The 20933-nt window shown below is 47.1% G+C and overlaps 1 protein-coding gene across 2 annotated transcripts in view; it reads right to left on the reverse strand.

Moving 5' to 3' along the window:
• The window catches only part of ANTXR2 (ANTXR cell adhesion molecule 2), a 77497-nt gene extending 58084 nt beyond the window's left edge, over positions 1-19413 (reverse strand). For both annotated transcript variants that reach the window (XM_059470081.1, XM_059470083.1), the window contains exons 1-7: positions 19190-19413; positions 18593-18664; positions 16638-16709; positions 10910-10991; positions 9937-10044; positions 9774-9842; positions 8858-8938 (exon numbers count right to left, since the gene is read on the reverse strand). In XM_059470081.1, coding sequence (XP_059326064.1) covers positions 8858-8938; positions 9774-9842; positions 9937-10044; positions 10910-10991; positions 16638-16709; positions 18593-18664; positions 19190-19314 — 609 coding nt within the window. In that variant the 5' untranslated portion in view covers positions 19315-19413. The remainder of the gene's footprint in view (positions 1-8857; positions 8939-9773; positions 9843-9936; positions 10045-10909; positions 10992-16637; positions 16710-18592; positions 18665-19189) is intronic.
• Positions 19414-20933: the final 1520 nt, after the last annotated feature.

Raw genomic sequence — 20933 nt, forward strand, 5'->3', positions numbered from 1 at the left:
TTCTGAAGCAGTATTTCTGCTATTTCTGTCATTACTAACACATTTCCTCCTACCACAGCTGTTGGAGAAACTCTGCCTGTTTCTGACCTGCAGGTGTCTGCACTGACCACACACCGGGGTGTTGTCAGCCCCCAGCTGCAGCAACACCCCACACCCAAATTCTGACATCAGCACTGAAAGGGCAGATGTCCTTGCAGCACACTGCACAAAGGCAGCCAACTAACAGGCTGACACCAAGCTCTCCACTGCTCACAGTCTTTGTAAACTCCACCTCTGTTTATCAATTCTGCCTTGCCAGAGATCTTTCCCCTACTTTATGCAACATTTCTTCTTGTGGAAAATGTGCTTTCTGGACCTTCCAAGACCTCTTTAGCCTGTCATAGACCAGGCATGGCTCTGCCTGGACTCTCTTTTCACCCTCACTGCTGCCTCTTACAAGTTCTCAGTGTTTAACAGCAAAGCAGGATGGCTCCTGCAGCTTTTCAAGTATTTAGCCTGCCATTCCCTCAGCACATGCTGTGGAACAGAGCTGTACCAGGCGGCACAGCGTTACACAAACAACTTTCCCTTCCAGAACACTAATGAAGATTGTGTTCCATGGAATAGTGAGAACAATGCACTAGTAACAAGCCATGAGCAGCCCAACCATACAGAGACAATTAACAAAATACGCTAAGCGTCAATTTGTCTTGCAACCTTGCTCGGTTTCGTTTAGCCCTGTATGCAGTTCAAAAGTTTTTGGCAGCAGGCAGCACCATAAATCATAACTTGCATGGCATCTGTTCCTGCCCAGAACTGTAAACTGCATTCAGGGTTTGGGTAGTCATCATCACAGCTGGATTCTTCACTGAACCACTGTAATGGTTCCAAGTCTTGAAAATGCTCTATGGCTCTGTAAAGCATTTGCTTCCTGGGACAGAGGTCGGAATAACCAGGAACTGCTGGAAGGAGACAGCTGCTGACATGTTCTGGTCAGACCTGGCATGCTAACAACTCTGAATAAATTAGGATTTCTAGGGCCACCAGAGGCCTTTCCTCCCTGTGGATCCATTCAAATTTGCACCTCTGTTTACATCAGTGCTCACCGTAAGCTGACCACAAATCAGGCTGCTGTGATTTTTGAGAAAAGGCAGCCTGAGTCTCTGAACCAAGCGTATGTCCCGTAACAGAGCAAATGCATCCAACTTGCTAGTTCCAGAACCTGTTTTTAAAGAAGAGAAAATGTTCACCTTTACAAGCTCATCTTTGTTCTACTGCTGTATGGCAAGGCTTGTGCAAAACCCCTGAGTGCACAACAGGATGGCTTCCACACTTTGTGTGTGCACAGATATCATCCCTGCAGCTTTATCCCCTGGTGGGCACGTGAAGGCATCCTGGAGTGCAGTCCATGGACACACTGCCAGCCAGAGATGGCAGCACAGCCCTGAAAGCACCCTTGCACAGCAGCCTCAGCTACTACTGCCTGCAGCTCTTTCCTGTGGAGATTCCTTTTCTTTCCTCTCTCCCTCCCAAACGTGGGGTCTGTAATTTTCTCTAGGGAGGCTACAAGCAGAACAGCTGGTGAACAAAATTGTAAGCTCAAGGAAAACAGAGCTAGAAACGAAACACTGTTAATGGTGTGACAGCCCATTAGGATGTGCTTCCTCTTATACTCTGCCAAGCTCCTCCCTCAGGTAACCACAAAACCAGCCTCAAGAGCTGCATCTCTCATCAGGATACATATTTCAAGACACAGTGGTAAGCGTGCATCTCATGTACTTGTCACTGCAACGCATGGATTGTCAGTGTCATAAAGTTATGGCAAGTGGGGGGCAGTAAAGGAAGGTGATGTCTGAGAGGGCCCTGATAACATAAAGAGTGTTTAAATCTGTGTTGAGCATTCCATGCCTCAGCTGGATCTGTGCATGCAGGCCAAGCCTCAATGACTGCCAGCTGTGGGCCTTTTCTTGGTGAGGAATTGCCTGCACTGTTGGGCTCCCAGTTTAGCTGCTCAGAAATGCCACTGGGTGTGGGCGCAGCTATTTAAATGGTAGGGAACAGCAGGGCTCCTGCCTACACAGGTGGAGCAGGGCATGCTGATGGGGTCCAGAAGCCCAGATCAGAGCAGGGGAAGGCTGTCCCAGCCTATAGAACACTGCTCCTGAGCGAGGCCATTCTCTGGTGAGTCAATGCCTTCTAGAGCCCCATCCCAGCTTGGGGCTGTGAAGCTCCTCAGAGCAATGGATGGTGAGCTCACCCAGGTGCTTGGTTCAGTTCCTACAACTATTCTGCTTCGTTCCTTCCAACTGGCTGCAGCAGGACTAGGCTTACCCCATGTTTCCATGTATGTTTGTTTTTCTGAGTCACTTAGAAGTATTACTGGCAGCTTGCTTCCTTTTTTTTCTTTTTAATTCAAACCTTTTTTTTTCCACTACCACTAAGACAGTAAAAAGGAAAGAGAAGTAAAGCAGGAGGTGTATAATTGGTTTGCTGGACTCACTGGTTTTGTTCTAGAGAATGAAATGCTGACTGTGCATTGGGCAGGATTTTTTGTACTGAATTCAGTGACTCTTATGGCATGTAAAGTCAACGTGTGTGAAATGAGGGTGATGAAGAATATAAGGCCTATGTAGGCTGGCATTGTTACAGATTTCTCATTCATGAGCTGTTGCTTTTTTTATGGAAATAGGACTTGTGCCCCCCTCCCCCCCCCCCGCCCCTGCAGTGTGGCAGAATTAGGTTTTTAAAAAGAAAAGATCTAGAGTAGGTTACAAGAGGAAATAAATTTAAGTAGAGCTCTTGATTGCTGTGATTACACTCAAGAAACCTTTATCAGACTTTTTAAGTGAGAAGCACCTTCGCAGCCCACCTTAGGCTCTGGACAGACCAGCCTGTCCATATAGCAATTAATGTTTGAACTCCCTGAAACTAACTCTTTCCAAAGTGCAGCCTTTCACTCTTTCTAGCATTGGTTTCACATCACATGCCTCTGCTGTGTTCAAGCAAGCTCTGTCATTTATCTCCCCAGTGCTGATCTGTGCAGAAAGGCACGAGGCAGCAGGACCACCCCACACTAGAGGGAAGGCAATCAATTCAGGGTGACTTGGAATGAAACACATGCTTTTCAAGGAAACACCATTTTGATGCTTCTCTCCCACAAAGTGAGAGCAGGAACTGCAGCAGTTAATATCGCATGGCTCCTTCCTCTCTCTGCTGCCAAACATCTGTGCCTGTGACTACACCTCGCTGCCAAGCCCAGCCTGCTCCCTGACACAGCTTGGCAGTGCCATGGACAAAGAGTGAGGGGAAGGGGAAGGCTGCTACCCTGTCCCCTATCTAAGTGAAAAAAATCCCTGAGACATATGGTCTTGCATAAAATCACCACCCGAGAGAAGCCTGGCGCGGCGTTAGGTTAGTGAGAATATTCTAATTACACCAAGGCTGAGCAGCACCTCATTGGCAGCCACCGAGGAAAGCAAATGGAGATGACAAAACTGCGGGTCATGAGATGAGTATTTTAACAGCACCGGAACCTTTACCCCCAAATTGCTAAAAACAACCCTAAAACCATTACTTATCAAGTAATGTAACTAGGAATCAAGACAAACTGTTACTTTCCATAACAGGGAAAAAAGTTGTTCGGGCTATTTTTTTTTTTTTCTTATTAGTAAGAAAAATCTGGCTCAAAGAAACTTCTCACTAAGGAGTGGCTGGATTTCACTTGGACCTGTGGCTGCTTCCTTTGGAGCCAGTTGTGCAGCATCCCTTATGTAAGAGAGCTGCCAGGCGTGCAGGGCTGGCTGACAAGTCCCATCCCAATCACAGGGCACAGGCATGCTCACTCTAACCAGAGTCGTGTCAGTGCTGGTGCGGGCTTATCAAGCTCACTGTGCTCCAGGAGAACATTATATGGTTTGTAATATGTCAGAGAATGTCAAACTGAGGGCTGCACGGCAGTGAAGGGTAGAACAGAAAGCATTCTATTCCAGGCCATTGATTCCTTTTAACAACTACATGCAGTAATTCCCAAAACTATCTCCTCAGTCTCAGTCACATGGAAAACATAGCGCAGTGTTAGTTCTGAACCTTGCACCCAGTGCAGCTGAAGATTAGACCGTCCAAGGGGATTAAATAAGATGACTGATTTAATCAGAATAATTCTTTTAATGATAACATGCTGCATTTCTCCTCCCCCACCTCCTTAAAGGTCTAATAGTTTGCTTCCTGGATTCCCAGTGCATAAACTGAGCATATTTTCTTCCTACAGGAAATGATCCAATTAAGTTGATGGATAATTGATAATGAACCGTTTAAGCTGATTTTGGCCTTGAAAAATCTTAACGGCGTCCAGTCAGCTGGCTGACCCCCCTTCATCCACGGTGGAGGGACAGCACTTGGGGAAAGGGAGGGAGCAGACTGAGCACACTGCCCAAGGAAGTGCAGGGAGGCAGCATAGCTCGAGGGGCTGCACAGCAGCAGGGATTACTTGAACATCATGTAATCAGGTAGTCCCTGATTGCTGCTCAGTACCCGAGCTGCAGCCTGGACCCTGGGTTTGGGCAGCAGAGCTTGGTAAGCAGCCAGGTTAGAGACATGGAACCAGTGTTCTCCAGTGTCTGATCCTGGAGCATCACTGAGGCAGTGGGAAGTTTCCCACCTTCCCTAAACACAAATTCTGTTGCCTTACAGCAGGTACCAGTGGGAGATGCTGTTGGACTCCTGGGAGTTCAGTAATTCACCCTCCCCCAGTGCCAAAGCCAGGTCAGCCTGAGGAAGTGCTGCTGACAGCACAGCTGGAAAAGAAGGTGTCAGATTCATGGAGAGAGGCTGGAGCATATCTTTAGGAAGCCAGTGCAGTAAGTTTTATCAACATAAAGGCTAAAATTGTTCCTCACATGAATGCCTCTTGCCTACCTCAACAAAACTGGCTCCCTCTCACGAGCCTTTGGTTTTGTCCCTGCCTGGGCAGAGCTGAGCGCGCCGCTGCCACGCACGGTTTGTGCAGCAGCTCCCCGCGGGCCCCGCCGTGCTGGCTGTCACTGAGCCGTGTAACTCCAACACTGCCATGCACAGCCAGTGACACAGGAACCATCCAGCTGACATGGACACCCCCAGGATATTCCATAGATATCCTTCACTGGTGTCCAAAGGGACTGGAATGCCAGAGGGATTTTGCTGACTGCTCTTTGCAACAGGAGCAGACTTCTCGCCATCACCTACAGAGTTTAACTGGAGAGAATTTATACGTTTATGGCAAACAATTTACTTTTTTATAGCACTCCCTGCTTACACCCCTTTAGCCAGAGTCTGACACTGGGTGAATCTAGTTTTCTTTAAGGACCTTGTGTGCATTTAATCCTTTGTTTGGCCTCACTGGTCCCGGACGCACTCCTTGGGTGGGTCTAACTCACTCCATGTCAGCCTGGGAGCTCAGCTTGTACCCTGTAAAACCCTGAGGTGTCCTCTCCCCTGGTCACCCCTTCACCAGGAGGCAGATCCTCGAGTATCCCAATTTGCAATTTTTCCTGGACAAACTGACAGCTTTATGCTGAGGCATAGGGCTTTTTCCCAAGAGGCTCAGCCAACTTGGAGAGAATTTTGCTTCAATTGACAATGCAACTACTCAGTTCACATGACTTGATCTATTTTTTTTTTTGTCCATTATGTTTAACAGTGAGTTTCCCATGTAAAATTAACAAAAAAAAAAAACAAACCTCTGAGCACCTGTAAAATGAACAAGCAGAAGAAGAGATTACCAATTCTATTTCTAATCCTTTCCAGACAGAATTTTTAAGAAATTTTGGAACACTGTAGATAAAACAACTCTAGGCTGACCCTATTTTGACCTACTTCCTCTAAAGTTCTGCATGTATCAGTTCCTGTAGTCTTATCTGGTAAGTTTTTGTGGTGTTTCCTAAGAACAAAATATATTTTAACTTCCTGTATTAAGTGCTGTCAACTTACTTCAGTATAAAAATGTGTTTGTCTACTTAGAGCTGTCATACACTGATAATGTTACTTAAGTGAGTTCCCTTAATGTAACTTTTCAAGGTACCAGCCTTGTCCAATTCTGCCTGCAGAGACAACCAGACAACTTTCACTCACAAATCAGCAGAACTTGAGTTTAATTAAGGGTTTCATTTCCTTATCTAGTACTGATCTGCTGCATGGTGACAGAAGCTGTGCCCTCCCAAAGCCTTCACCCTGTCCTAGCTCGTTGACTAGGCTACACTCTGTGTAACAATCAGCCAAACCCCATCAGTGACTGTTCCTCAGAGTGCAGTAAGTTGCCTTCAGCGTTTTGCTTTTAAGCTCTAGAGTTTTGCTCAGATTTATTCACACTGACAATGCTGTTTAGTTATGACCTTGTAAGCTAGGTATGAGCAAAGCTGGCAGAGCAGGGAACTTTGCAAAGCAGCCCCCTCTTCACAGGTCTGCACAGACTTTTAGGAGTGGATGTCAGTAGTGTAGTTGGATGTAGTTAGTAGTGTAGTAGTGGATATTATTAGCAGAAACAATGGCATGGAGGTGTGTCAACCCTTCTCACTTCCCTAGGATTTTATCAGAACTAATGTCGAAACATGACACAAGCTCTCTAGCAGCTAAGCTGAGGTTAGTCTAAATGTTCATCTCAACTGTCCTGAATGTTAATCCCTGGTCATGACTAAACAGACACTGCGTAAATGTCCAGAGAAAATAAATTGGAGTAGTTGCCTATGCTGAAAGCATAAGAAGGAGGTATGACAGTCTGTGCTAGAACTCATAACTTTTTTTTTTTTTAACACTAAAAAACATAGAATAAGTGCTCAGCTCTCCTGGGATACAGTGCAAAAGTAACAGGATAGCAGCCAAATTGTCTCATACTTGGAGAGATCAATGTAGTTGAGGCTCCTGCATCCCCTCCTCAGCAATTCTGGGCTGTAGTTTTGCTCAGGGGTTTTAATTGCTGGGTTGCTACCACTTCTGAAGACAATGTTTTTTCTGAACAGAAATTGTTCAGCAACATTCACAGAGGGTTTCACAACTGCACCTTTGACTCTGTACTTTGAGCAATACTGGTGCATGTTTGTGACCTATCTCCTTTTCATCTGGTTCACAATTAGCTTTCCCCTTTAGATCAGTGTCTCTGAGTCTGTATAGCTAACTTGAAAACTGAAATGAATTTATAACACTGACTAAAAAGGAAAACTCTGACTATTTCATGTTCAGTTAGATCTACTTATCAGTGCTATAACGTTATGAGAATGAATTGCCACAATCACTCCACACCCCTGCAAAGAAAAGTATTAAATAAAACATACCAAATATCCTATTAATACTGCCACTACACATGCACTACAAAAAAAGCCCACACACACACAAGATCCAAACCAACCAGAAACCCGACTATGGATGCTTCCATCCGTGCTCTGTGGGAAAAGCCGAGTGTTGACATGTCTGGTGGCCGGGCTGTAAATAAAGCCTGAGCCAACTCAGGAGCTCAGTCTGCAGAAGCAGACCGTGCATGTAAGCTGTTGAACAGTGTGCATCAGTTTGCTTTTCCTGTCACTGCTGTTACCTTGAAACAGTATGCTGCCATTCTGTATGTCTGGTCCTGTTCTACAGCTGAGATATGCCCAAATCTGGGATTTTTACAGCCGGGCTTTTTCTAAGTATCAGAAGCAGCTGGACTGAGGCTTGTGCAAACACCATCAGGCATATCTTACCAGAAAAGCCTCCCTCCCTGCTGACACAGAAGTGAAGATGCTTTAAAGTTCTGGGAGGTTTGGATGCAGCAGGCTGGCACTGCTGCTAGCCAGAGATTGCCCAAAACCACCTTGGGTAATGGGACACTATACAGCTTACGTTAACCTGCCATGTGTGTGAGATTTTCAATACTAGAGGGAATACCACATGGGCTGCCCTGTCTTTTCAGGAGAACAACTGTCAATGCATCCAAAGACGGATTAATTTTCTTTAGAAAGTTCAAGGAAGATTCTGGAACTACTTTTAAGTAACAAGGAAAATAAGTTGCTGCATTACAGCATTCACAAAAACCACACTGCTCAAAGGAAGCGATAAATTCGTGACTGTGTAGTATCCTGTATGTAAGTAGTTTCCTCTTGTTATTTAAAAAAAGAAAAGGAAAGGGAAATGAATGACAGTGGGCTCTCTCAGAAAAAGGATTTCATTATTGCTTTTGACTTCTGCCAGTAAGCCTGTTTGCACTGCCTGTTTGTGCTGCCTACATGCATAAAAGATACAGCCTTCAGTCTAAAATGAGACAAATAAATTTTGTGTTCACAACCACAGGTGTCTTAACACACAGTTGAAACACTGTCAAACCACTGATCACAACCAAAATGTTTCTCTTTGATCCCTTCCTGCAAACCATGGTAATCAGCTGAATGGCCTCATCTCACCAACAGGAGTTTCTCATGCCATGCTGAAAACTGGAACTGAGTCTTACCACTTATTGGGATAACAAGTGGTTAAACTCATGGATTTAAAATGCTTCTGTCTGTAAGTAAAGGTTAATTCCTAAATTGCACTTATTCCCCAGATTTTAAGCAGTTGTTTGTTCTCAAGTCTCCCAGAGTAACAGTCTCCATTTTTTCCAGACTAAACCCAAAGCAGTCATTTATCAGAGCATCCCCCGAACTTCGCACATGAACTCCCCTCTCCTTGTGAAGAGTCCTCAAATTCCACACGAGGTGTGAGCATGAATAACTGCAGGAGGCGCAAGCAGTGCTCATTTACAGAACTGCCTCTCTAAGGTAATGAGGAAGGAACTTCATCTACTGCAATTGCTGCTTTAGGAACCAGTTCTGCCTGGGAGTGGGACTGGAGAGCATGCTCTAATCTTGAGGAAAGGTAAAACTTATTGCCTGGTACTCACAGAATTGATTATCCCCTTAAGTGCTTGGAATCCTCCAGTGACAGGGAAGACTTGCTCTTTCACGTCAGCAATTCTTTCCAGCTTTGGAGAGAAAATGAATGCAAACACATGAATCATCTGGCAAACTAAATTCCTCACAGTGCTTTACACCCTTAAAATTTAAATGGATGTCTAAAAGCAACCCTCATCAATTCTGAGAAGAGAGGGAAACTTTAGAGCTCTCTCACAGCCAAGAGTTTTCTGAACTGTAGGACTTAGCACAGCTGACTGCAGCTAACAAAATGCTGGCTAGTCATTGTGGCAAGCATCACACTGAAGAAGCTTTTCAGGGCCTGCATCTTGGCAGTGATTTTGTACCTTTGTCCAGAATTACCTCCCCTGTTTGCTCTGCTTATTATTTCACTAAAAACCCTTTCACTGCACCTTCTGCAGGAAGGAGCCTTTCGTTTACCTCTCCTTGAAGCCACTTTGACTGAACAGGAGTAGCTACAGTGTTCACTGGGACACAGCAACTCTGGAACAGCTTTCCAGTGAAGGACATGAATCCCACCTTCTTTTCCGTATCCCAAGACTGTTACATATACACTGCTTGAATCTTGTCTACAGCTCCTCTATTCATGTGATCAGTACCCTGACCTGGTTGCCATTCCAGTGAGAGGGGCTTGCCTGCACCCTCTTGTTGGCAGCTCCCAGCTAACAAGGGTATTTCCAACGGGTCCCCTTGGCAGTGAGCACGACACCCACACATTCTATTTACGTCTACGTACACATCCGAGTATGTTTCCTGAGCCAGAGAAGACATTACGCTGCCTAATGTAAGTAAAATTAAATTTCTGTACTACTTAACATTAACTCTGTAAAACTCTGGGTTGAGGTACTGCCTAGGACTCTATAATAGTTAGGGTCTTATTCTTACCTGTTCCTGTTCAAAATCCAGGACACCGACACAGTAAACTCTTGCTCCCAGCTCTCTGGATTTCCTTGCCTGTAGTATCATAGAACAGAGCAATAAGCATTGTTTTATTCAACAAGGCAGCACCCAAACTCTGCAGAGCATGACATTTCTGGCTCATGCTCACCTCCTTCTCTGCATACAGGGGAATCTGTCCATCCAGCTTGCCATCAGTCAGCGCAATGATGATACTAGAGAACCTTGAGGCTCCTTGCTTCCCAATTTGCTCATTGGCCTGAAAACAACAAAATTAATTATTCACCTTAAAATTACATCCAAACTTTTAACCATGATGCATCTTCTAAGCATCTAATGCAACATCTCTCTCATGACAATCCTCTGCCTTCCTTGAACTCACTAACAGCAGGGAAACCCCTCATTGGTCCTTTCCAGCCACCATTGAGCCCATCTCCAAAGCACTGGGGTCACTGACCCATCAACCCTTGCCAACACGCATTTCTTCCAGGACAGATCTCTTCAAATCCACTGCCAGGATTTCCTTTGCTACCCCCCAGATTTCAAACATAGTCAGTAGGTTCCAAGATATTAATTTTTTTTTTTTTTTTTTAATAGCAACAAAATTCCCTTGGCCCAGCTTTTCATTGCACAGATCCTGGTTACAAACATGGTTCTACAGTCACAGGGGAAGAACTGACTTGTCTGTAACAGTCAAAGCTTAGATGCTCACCTTCAGAGCCAGGGCTTTCATCAAAACTGCATTATTTGATCAAAGAAGAATCTAAGTGGCTGGGAACTCTAATTAAGACAGCCCAAAATGAGGAGCATTTGTCTCTGGGTTGCTGCTGCATGTGGCTGTTTACAGTGTCACTGAGATGCTGGCTGAGCTCTGAGATCCACCCCACAGACCCCTGCTCCCTAAGAAGTAGAGAGGGAAATTCCACACAGCAGATTGCTGTGATGGCTAGTCATCCTCTGCATGGGGTTTGCAGAGTGTCTGGGCAACCCTGGGACCACTCAGGCAACCAGACAGATTTGAGCATAACAGACTGATAAAACATAAATCTATTTATGTTACAGGTTGTTACCCAAAGAGTGAGAACAGAGGATGTGTTGATTGCAAGAAGATGAGTAAAACCTACCTTCTTTAGTCCTTCATGTATGTATGTCTCACCTGCTGGTGTCACCTCCTCCAGATCCTTTAGACCTTTCTTGATTTTCTCTCTGCGAACGAAAAAAAGGTAAGAGCCTGCTTGTGTGACCTGAAGTGTGAAAAGGGTGTCATTTATCAATTGAAAAAAGGTATTTGTCTTCAAGGAGAATTGAAATGAAAAGCTGTAAATTAGAGCCTTTAGCTAGGATCCCACGTGGAGGCAGACTGTGTTTATGACAGAAGTGGTGCTGTGGGAACAGGCATTTCAGACCTATCTAACACAATATGCTTCAGTGAGTCAAAAAGCTGGAATCAAGGAAAATGTCCAGGTGGAGCAGATATTGCAAAGAGGTGGCAAAGCCTCAGCATTACATAGCCCAGTGGAAATTCTGTTGCATTAGGTCTATTTTGCTACTTTAAACCAACTTTGCTTCTAATCACACTGCAGTCAAAGAAGAAATCCCCTAAAACAGCGGTTCTATTTCAGCAGAAATCTTCCAGACTGATATGTACGAATTTATCACATAGAACTGAACTTCAATAATTAAAGCCTTTGCCCTGAAGAAAATATCAATAGGCAAACACAGCATTTGCAAGATACTTTTTGTTCCCATGGGAAAAGAGCAAGATTGAGGACAGATTTAAATTTTGACTGTTACAACCTTTTCATGTGGCCTTTCATAAGACATCCCACACAGGTTCACAGCTCACTTAGATTTAACGGGAGAATGCATCTGCACCATGATTTTTCATGAGCAGTACAGCAGATCCACCTGCAAGATGCTCACCAACTATGGGGCTGAAAGGGGAGAAGTTGACAGACTGCACCACAGGAATTATTTCCAGTGAAATCAGCTCAACTGGCAGGAACAAAGGCAGAGAGACTACTGAAAGAATCAAATCCAGAGGGTCTTCATTCTTCTGCAAACACAGTTTCAGCCAAGTCCATGAAAAGTCATGCTAGGGAAGGATGAGCAAAAACTAAGAAGGGGCAAAATTTGGGCCAGAATATATAGAACACTGTGAGAAATCTAGGTGAGAAAGAGGAACCCAGCAGGGGTGAGGAGATGGAGGGAAAATACATTGCGGGATGCGTGAAAGCTTTCCTTAGGCCAGACCAAATGAGAAAGAATGCATATGCCACACTGCCTGAATGCCACCCACTCGTCATTTGTTCCACGGATGGGCTTCCTCTATGTTTAGCAGCTCTGTTCCAAAGTACAATCCATAGCTGGAATAAGCTCCCCGTCACAGGATCCACTGATATGATCACAGAGGGGAGGGAGTAGAAGAGATATGTGGCATGGAATGTATGGAAGGGAACAAGTTATGTAAGATAATACAATCTGTTTGATCCAAATATTTTACATTCAGCATCTATAGAAACAACTTGCAAGTGATTATGTACGAACGCAGATTATAAACCACAGAGTTGGTGCTTGCCAGAAATGAGTGGCAGCACATCACAGGCGTTAGTGCTCTGCTGCCAAGAAACAAGCAGCAACTCAAGTCCCAGTTTTCTGAAACAGATTTCATTTTGCAAAAATAGCTTTCGTACAATCAGTTCAGTTTTATTTATCTGCAATGTCTTGTGACCCGGTCGCGCAGCAATCTCTGGTGCTGCCAGGCCTCTGCCTACAAGGGGTTCCAGGAAAATCTTTGGCAGCATGAGCTCTTTTAGTTGTGTTTAATCAGGCACCATCTCTTGCCCTCAGGGCACAGCTGCACTAGACAGACCCAGCCAGATGTCAGCTAGCTCCCGGCTTTCTCCAAGCTGGTCAAGTGCAAGCGGGTCCTGGTCTGCATGTCCGAATGCCAGTGTGGATGCAGGATTTGGGGCCCCAGCACCAACAGGAGAGGTAGGCTCCATCACTCTAAACCCCACCCCTGGCTGGTTTGAAGGCCAGGCACAGGGGCTCGTGCCTGCCTGCACTGTCCTGACAATGAATGGGACTCAGCAGTCAACCAGCCGCAGCAGCCAGGACCCCCGTTCCTGCTCCTCAGTGCTCTCACCACTTCCCTTTCTCTAGTTTCTGTAAGGCTGCTTGGTGGCCACGGAAGTCCCCAGGGAAGTTCTGGTTGTATAACTCATCTGTACCATGACAGCAGAGCCCTCAGCCTGGGTGCCTGGACATCCCACGGCACAGCTCAGGAACACTAACAAAGGCTAAGGGCCACTGGCTTTGTGGTGCAAGTCAGAAAAGGAACGGAGGTGGAAGAGGCAAAACAGAGCCAGCAACTTGCAGCCTGTCTGTGTTTGGGCTGAATAAGTACAAATTTAATATCTTTTTACCCACTCAGCATATGCGCTGCAGCCCATTTCTGTGTTTAAGCACAGGCACAACTAATTTTTAATAGCTACCCCGTCTGTTCTCTCTCTAAGCTGTGTAACTGCCTCAGACAGTTCCTCCAGCAGCAGCCAGGCACCACAGCTGCTAATATCCATGCAGATTCCAGAATGGGTGTTCTTGGCTCCTCTGAGTGGAGGACAGCACTCTGTATGTCTCTTCCATGTTGCATTCCACCTATTGAAGTGCTGGAATCTTGAATTATCTCAATGTGATGAGCATATGAGTGCTGGCAGGAGATGGTGGCTCTTACTGAGCATGTATTTCTGGTGAGAAATGAGGCTGTGTGCTGCAAGGCAACGGGCTCATCCCTAACAAAGGAGGGCAAACAAAACAGATACTTGGGGTTTGCTGCTAAGAAGGATGTGGAGTAAACAGGAAAACACACACACGTGTCAGTGAAACCGAGAGGGGAAGTGTTCTTTAACAAAAAGAGGGATGGCTCCATCTCTGATGAGGCAAGCTGTTGTAGTGGTGCAAGAAAACCCTGCATGAGCCTCCCCAGATGTATCATTTGGAAGAGGCTTATGCCTTCTAGGCCTCTTAAATATTACAAAGGGCCGATTCACTTAAAATAATTAGTCTGATTCAAACCTGAGGTCTCCTGCACAGGCTCCAGATGAAAACCACATCAGTGGCCAGCTCTGCTCTACTTGATACACACACAGCAAAACACTCTCTGCAGATGAGTCTGTTCTGGCAAGCTGCCTTGGACCCACACGCAGGGGCAGCTCACGTGACCGAGGCCCCAAATGCATCCATGTCTTACGCATCCCTGTGAAACCAGGAGCAGTCAGCTGGACTAGGGACAAGGAATAGTTGGTCATGTAACCAGGTACTCAAGTGTCCTACTTTTTCACCTTCACTAACACCATCTCTGTTTATCTCCAGCAGGAGTTTCACCCAGGCAGAGGCAGCAGGGCTCGTCCTGGCTGCTGGCACCGGTCAGGGCTGCCAAAGCCGGCTCACAGAAACCTGGACTGCTGCTGGCCAGGACAGCTGGCCAAAAGAGAACAAAGGCAACATCGTGCCAGCTGTACGGTATTCCTGAAGGTATCCACTGTCCCAAACCATGTGCTTCCCGGGAGCCAGCCCTGAAGGTGAGTGCATCAATCTTTGTTTACCACTTCCTGCACAGTTTCCAGCTCAACGTCACAAATGTGTGAGTTTCAAATGGGCTTTAACCAGTGTGAGAAGGCTGTTCCACCTGGGTGCTGCTGTTATTCTATGGATTTATTGTAGCATTGTGTGTACTGTGATTAACAACGAGTTCTCTTTACAGAGTTAGTCACAGCACTGCCCACACTCACAAAATATTAGGGAATTTGGGGGTTTTGGTGCTATGCTGTGGCTTTCTTTGTATCCACAGCTTTATTGTGCAGTAAACCCAGCAAGAATATTGTGCAAACAATCAGAAGCCTAAGACTTTCCAAACAAAAAATTCTGCCCTACTTTGATCTAACTGCTGGGAAGAAATTGTGGTTTCCTGACATTTGGGAATTAGCAAGAAAGCCAGGGCAAAAACATGCCTGCAAGTCCAAAGTGCACGTAACAAACCAAGGCCATAATATCACATAATAACCCTCACAAACACCCATCCCCAGAACTGTAGTGTGCTTAGTTAGCATCCTCATCTTCTGTTAGGAACAATGGGGGCCAGACAGTCTCAGCATTTTTCCTCTGCTGACTTCTTTAATATCTAAAAGGACAGCTGCTCCAGCTGTATCTATCTGTCCTTACCTGTGTACATATGGTCACAGTCAGCAGTGTCCTCTTCCCTTCTCCTTATCATTCCCCCTGAACAAGAATGGTGGCACTTTGTCTCCCCTGACACACATACAAGAGCTTCGGCCAACCCTGAACGAGAGCCAAGCCCCTCAAGGGAGCCCACTGGATCTGCAGAGGTTCTTCCTGTGATTTACACAAGAAAAGCACAATTCTGTCCCTGGCTCCAAGCGTGCCGGCAATGAAAAAGGCGCCTGTGTCCCAGTGGCGGGCTTCCAGCACCCTGCCCAGCATTTCAAGTGGTCTGTGTGCTATCACTGCTGCCTCTGAGGCCTGATAAGAAACAGGCCACTGACAGCCCACTGAAATGGAGAGAAAGGACCTCATTGACTTCAGCAGGCCTCAGAACAGGCTCAAGTGTCCTCTCCTGACCCCTCTCCAGCCATCTGGAAAAATGACTTATAAGCTTCTCTCTGCCCACAGAGAGCAGATCCAATATCCCAGTCCGGATGGGGGGAAGTGGCTGTTTTCATGTCACGCCACTCTATAAATGCTAAAACAGGAGGGGCTCAGAACTGAATTTTTGGACATCTCAGATATCAGCTACATTTCTGCCTGTTGCCAGCAGCAGGTCTTTTCAGGAGGTCTCATACTGTTATGTATTGTTTAAAACAAACCCACAGCAGAGCTAACTAACTACACCACACCAACTACAGCTCCCTACTAACAGGAGCAGAAAGGATGGACCACCTTACTTCCACCCTGCCACACATTTGTGGAGTGATTCCTAAATGGCTTATCCACAGGTTCAAAACCCAGAAGAGTGTGCACGGTGGCAGCTTCTGGACAAAAGGGAGAGAGCAGAGGTCATGTTGGTTTTGAGAAAGCTGAGAGGACACCAAAGGACTCTGACAGCAGTGCCACTGTCCTCTGCTGAGAGCGCTCATTCCACACGACCATCTCCCAGTTTCTGTGAGTTCGGTAATAATTTTTACAATATTTTCTTCTCTGCCTGTTTCTCCTCCTTCTGTTTCCCCCCACCCATCCTTAAGATATCCTAGCTGCAAATCCTCACTTGCTTTAGAAATCAGAGTGAGCAGCCTTGAATTCCATCCCCTGAAAGTTCAGGCACACCTGTACATCACCACAGTGTCAGGAAGATCTCACACCCTTCAAGTGGCACCAACCCCACTGTCTAAAACAAGCCCTGAAGTTCAGATTAGGAAATACAAAACAAAATACCTACCTTATGGGAGAATATGAGAAACATTTTTTTACCATTTTATGCTTCTCCTAGACATGAAAAAATCCTGATAACCATTCTATGGAGGCTGCTTTACAAAAGCAAATGGAAGAATCATTCTCACGCTGTGCCAAGTGAGATGCAGAATCACACAGAGATGAAAACATTAGCGCTAATTTTTCTGCAAAGCAGTGGCAGAAGTAACATCAAGGATTTGTTTCCCATCATTCCTCTCCTTCCTTTTTTATGAGGCTATCCAGGGATATGGCCACAAAATTAAATCAGCTCTGCAGACTGGCCAGCACTTAGAGGTATTGGTCGTTGTTGTATTCCTATGACTGCTGCTCTGATTCAGTAAGGGCAGAGGCAGGAGGGGAGAATTAAGAAAGCAGAGCACTGACCTGTCTCCAGTTAGCGGCATAATGACATGCGCCTGGGTGGAAAACACGATAAACGACAGCCTCATCTTGGGGCTGTGGAAAGGGAAAGAAGGCAAAAACACATTTCAGAGAAACACACAGATGCACAGCCTTTCATTCACTTGTTCAGGTCCCATCCACGTGAACTTTACCCTCCAGCCTCCTAGGAATGCACTTTTGAACTACAAACCCAAAATGAGAGGAGTTGAAGCATTTTTGCCCATTACTCTCTCCCACATGACGAGTCTCTGCTGATGTGCCCACCCCACACACACCCTTTGGAATCGCCAGGGCCACTGGTATAACACCAAGGCAGGGACACCACTCAGTTCCCTCCTGCTCCCCTGGGTACTGACCAGACACACGTCCCATCTTTGAAACTGACCCTGCCAATTTACCCTTTTCTTTCAGGATGACACAATGCCAATTTCCAACTTCGCTTTTTATGTTTATCAAATCCTCCCAGTGCCCACTGCTTTAGCCCTGAGAAAGCATGCAGGGCCTTCCAGAGTGAGATTGGGCTTGTTCCTATGACCAGAGAGCTGTGAGACTTGAAAACTTCTTCCCTAAAAGCATCCAGGGAAATGTCATGGTAAAAAGCAATGCTGTACAAACTGCTTTTATTGAGGAATTCAATCTCTTTTTTTTTTTTTTTTTTCCATTTATGTTTAAGAAGGTCACCTGTCTCTGCACAAGGTTGCAGGGAATGATATCTAATTAGCAGTGGAAAGCACTTAGGAGTTGCCAGATGCTCTGGAGGCCCAAGACAGGAATTTTCCCAAGGTAAGCTGTAGCATCTCTCCTGCATGATTTTACGTTTTATTCATCACAATTTTAATATCTTCACTAACTTGGTAATTTACTGTACATGAGAATCACCATTAATTAATCAGGTTACATTTAGTAAGGACTTAACACTTGAAAAGCTGAATGACCATATGTTTTCAGTCCACTGATGTCACTGATGCAGCTTAAGACTATTGACATCAAGGGAATGTAAGTACTTTTTTTTTTTTTTTCTTTTTTTTTTTTTTTTTTTTTTCTTTTTTTTGGTGTAATTCCAGACAAAACAACAAAACAACTTTTAAAAGTTTCTGTCGCCCCCTGGACAGAAGTTTTACATAAGTTTACAGAAGATTTGCTTTTGACAAGATGACAATAAGCTATATTTACTTATAAAAGCCTAACTGGATCATCCTTTTCTTAGCAAGCCAAGATTACAACTGCACTCTGCACTGGGTTTTCCTCAGCAAAACCTACCACACCACCTCTCCCTTTGTGTGTGGTGAGGGATTCGTTCAGTTTATTCTGGGTTTTGTGGTAAGGTTTTTTAAAGCAAAGCACTGCAATCCTCAGCTATTTGTACAGAGCAGTCAGCCAGGATTTGCAGCAGCTATTTCAAGAGGAACTGGGCTTGCCCGACAACACTGCTGACAGTAACAAAGTTGATTATATGTAAGTACAACAAAGGCACTGTTACATGGGCATGGGCTTCCTCTGCGTTTGAGCTTTAACATTGCTCCCTTCCTTTAGACCTGCACTATATATTAACACATATGTTTACATGTGTTCAAGACTGTTTCTTTATACAGATCTCCAAACACAGAATTTGAGCAGAACTCCATCAGAAACTAGGCACATGGTATATTGAAAATCAAGTCTGACAAAAACTTCAAATCACATCTGAGAGTCATTTAAGAAAGTGAGTATTTAAAGGCACATATTGTCACCTTTTTGCTCAGTTCCAAGCACAAGAAAATAAAGTAAATTTTTCAATGTTTTCCAGCAGTCTGGGTCTTAGAAGCCAAACTTTTAATGTGTTTGAGGAACACATCCCCTGAGCTTGCAAAAACACGGGGACCAGGGGTAGGGGGGTGTTTAACACAGCCCAGAATTACTCCAGCACCACCTCGGCTGTCACAAGCAGCACCACGCACCTCACAAATCTTTCTGTCAGCTGATTTACAAAATCAAATATCTCTCGCCAGTTCGTCGCCACGCTCCCGGACCTACAAGGGAAAACCAGAGCACATCAGCGGCCTGATCCGGGCTGACATTTCGGGAGAAACTGACCATATTCGCGGTGCCAGACATCTCGCTGCTAAGTTCGTCGCCCGGGCCCCGCTCCCCCCTCGCCCTGAGGGCGCTCACGGCCGCCGAACTTCCCCACAAAAGCCCGGCCGCCGCGGCGGGGCAGATGCTGCCGCCGCTCGCTTCCCCAACGCCTCCGGCTGCAAACGCACCTCTGCTGGGGGAACTTCCAGGGGGCCCCTCTGCACAGCCCCTCAGAGAGGTCCGGGCAGGATTCCCGAACTTCCCTCAGGACGCCGTTCCCGCCGAGCCCCTCACGATGCTCTTCCCGCCGTTTTCCCTCACGGCGCCCCCCCCACCTCGCGCGCGCGGCACCTCACAGCCGCCCCCCCCCGCGCGCGCGGCCCCTCAGCCCCACGCAGCGCCCGAACAAAAGCGGCGGCGCCGCCGCCCCGATGGCGGCGATTCCTCCATCCCCGCCCGCGTCTCGCCTCGCCGCTTACTTGTCCAAGACGAAGTACATATCGAAGGCTCCGTGGCACGACGGCTCGCCCGCAGCCGGCGCGGCGCCGGCGGGCAGCGGCGGCAGCAGCAGCGGCAGCAGCAGCAAGGGCACGGCCCCGGCCATGGAGGCTGCGGGGAGCGCAGGCGGGCGCTGCCGTCCTGCCGCTCGCCGGAGTGGCCGCCCCTCGCCGCCGCCACCGCGGCTCGCCCGGCCCGGCCCGGCCCGGCCCTCCCTCCCCACAGCAGCGGCGGCGGCGGGCGGCTGGGGCGGGGGACAGGGCGGGCGGGCTCGCACCGCCCCCGCTCGCCCGGCCCCTGCGTCCCCCTTGCGTCCCGTCAGCCGCGTCACTCCGGTCCGCGGTGCTGCCGGCGTTGCACGTGTGCCAGGGAGTGAGCCCCAAATAAATTTAATGTCCTGGGGATTGGGGATTACACCAACACCTCAGAGTTGGGATTTTGAAACAAACAAAAAAAGCCCCGTCCTAACAGTGATCATGTGTCTCCCACAGGCTGCGGACGTGAATCAGACTGCAAAAAGGATCTTGCTTTTCGCTCCGCAGGAGGAGATTGGGAAGTCGGAGTCATCCTGCTGGAGAGTTTTCCTCTCATCTCACTTCAGCCCCATTCCTGCTGTCTCTGGACGGTTCGCTGTAGCCACAGCACTCTGACCTGACACATCCGTGTCACGGTGCCTTCTCCACACCAATCCCAACACCAAGCCAAACCTCCCTATGATGCAAGTTGGAAACTTTACCAAAGCCCGCGGACCAGCAGTGGATAATGTCAGCCAGAGATCTGGCTCATGGAGTTCTTAGTGCCTTTGAGCTAGCAAGGCCAAAGGGTAAGCAAGCAGTGTTTTACAGTCTCCGTGGATACACAAAACATGGGAGATTAAGGGCAGAGCAGCCTAGGCTTTGCCAGAGACCCAGCCAAAAGAAAGGCCGAGCAGAGGCTTGTGAGACAACAGAGGAAGCTTGGTGAGCTTCCCAAAACCAGCTGCACTCCAGCTTTCCAAGCTGCATGAGTCCACCCCAAGCCCCAGGAGCACTCGCCTTGCCTGGGAGTACATGTCATGTTATCCAGATGTTGGAAATCTTGCTTCAAGTGCATGTGACCCCGTGTGTTTGGAACAAGCCTTCTCTGCCAGTTCACTCTTTACTTGTTTCCAAGTGTGTGAATTCCTCTTTTAGCCTGTGGTTTCTGCTGAAGAAGCAGATAAATCATGGCTATTTTGCTGGAATGGCTGGATGAGAGGGAGATAGGCATGTAGGACTTACAGGGCAGTGGCTCGTGGCTGTTTGGCTTCATTCACACAAAGGCTGCAGCCTCCTTTCCCAGTTCCCAGAACTTGTTTGCTGATGCCTGGCTCTCTCCCAACCCTCTTCCAGTGCCACAGTGCTGCACAGCCCCATCAGGACAGGCATTCCTCCCTGTGTGCACACAAGCCCTCAGGAAAGCAGCCCCCTGAGCTGATATCTTCATGATATCCCAGGAGCCAGATGGGGCATCAGCAGCTTGCCAATGCCAAAACAAGCCATATTGTAGCAGCAGGAGGGGACCTTGGCTCTTGGCTGCACCAAGGGACCCAGGCCAGCTGCAGACCTCTGCCCTGACCCCATCTGGAGCAGGCACAGCTTGTTCTCACTCCCCATCCTGCTCTTCTGGAATCCAGTTCACTTGCACAAGGACCTCCTTTACACTGGCTCCTTGTGCCCGGAGGCTGGGACAGCAGGGAAACCAGGG

Source organism: Ammospiza nelsoni, chromosome 4, assembly GCF_027579445.1.
Source record: "Ammospiza nelsoni isolate bAmmNel1 chromosome 4, bAmmNel1.pri, whole genome shotgun sequence".
In the NCBI taxonomy this organism is placed as follows: domain Eukaryota; kingdom Metazoa; phylum Chordata; class Aves; order Passeriformes; family Passerellidae; genus Ammospiza; species Ammospiza nelsoni.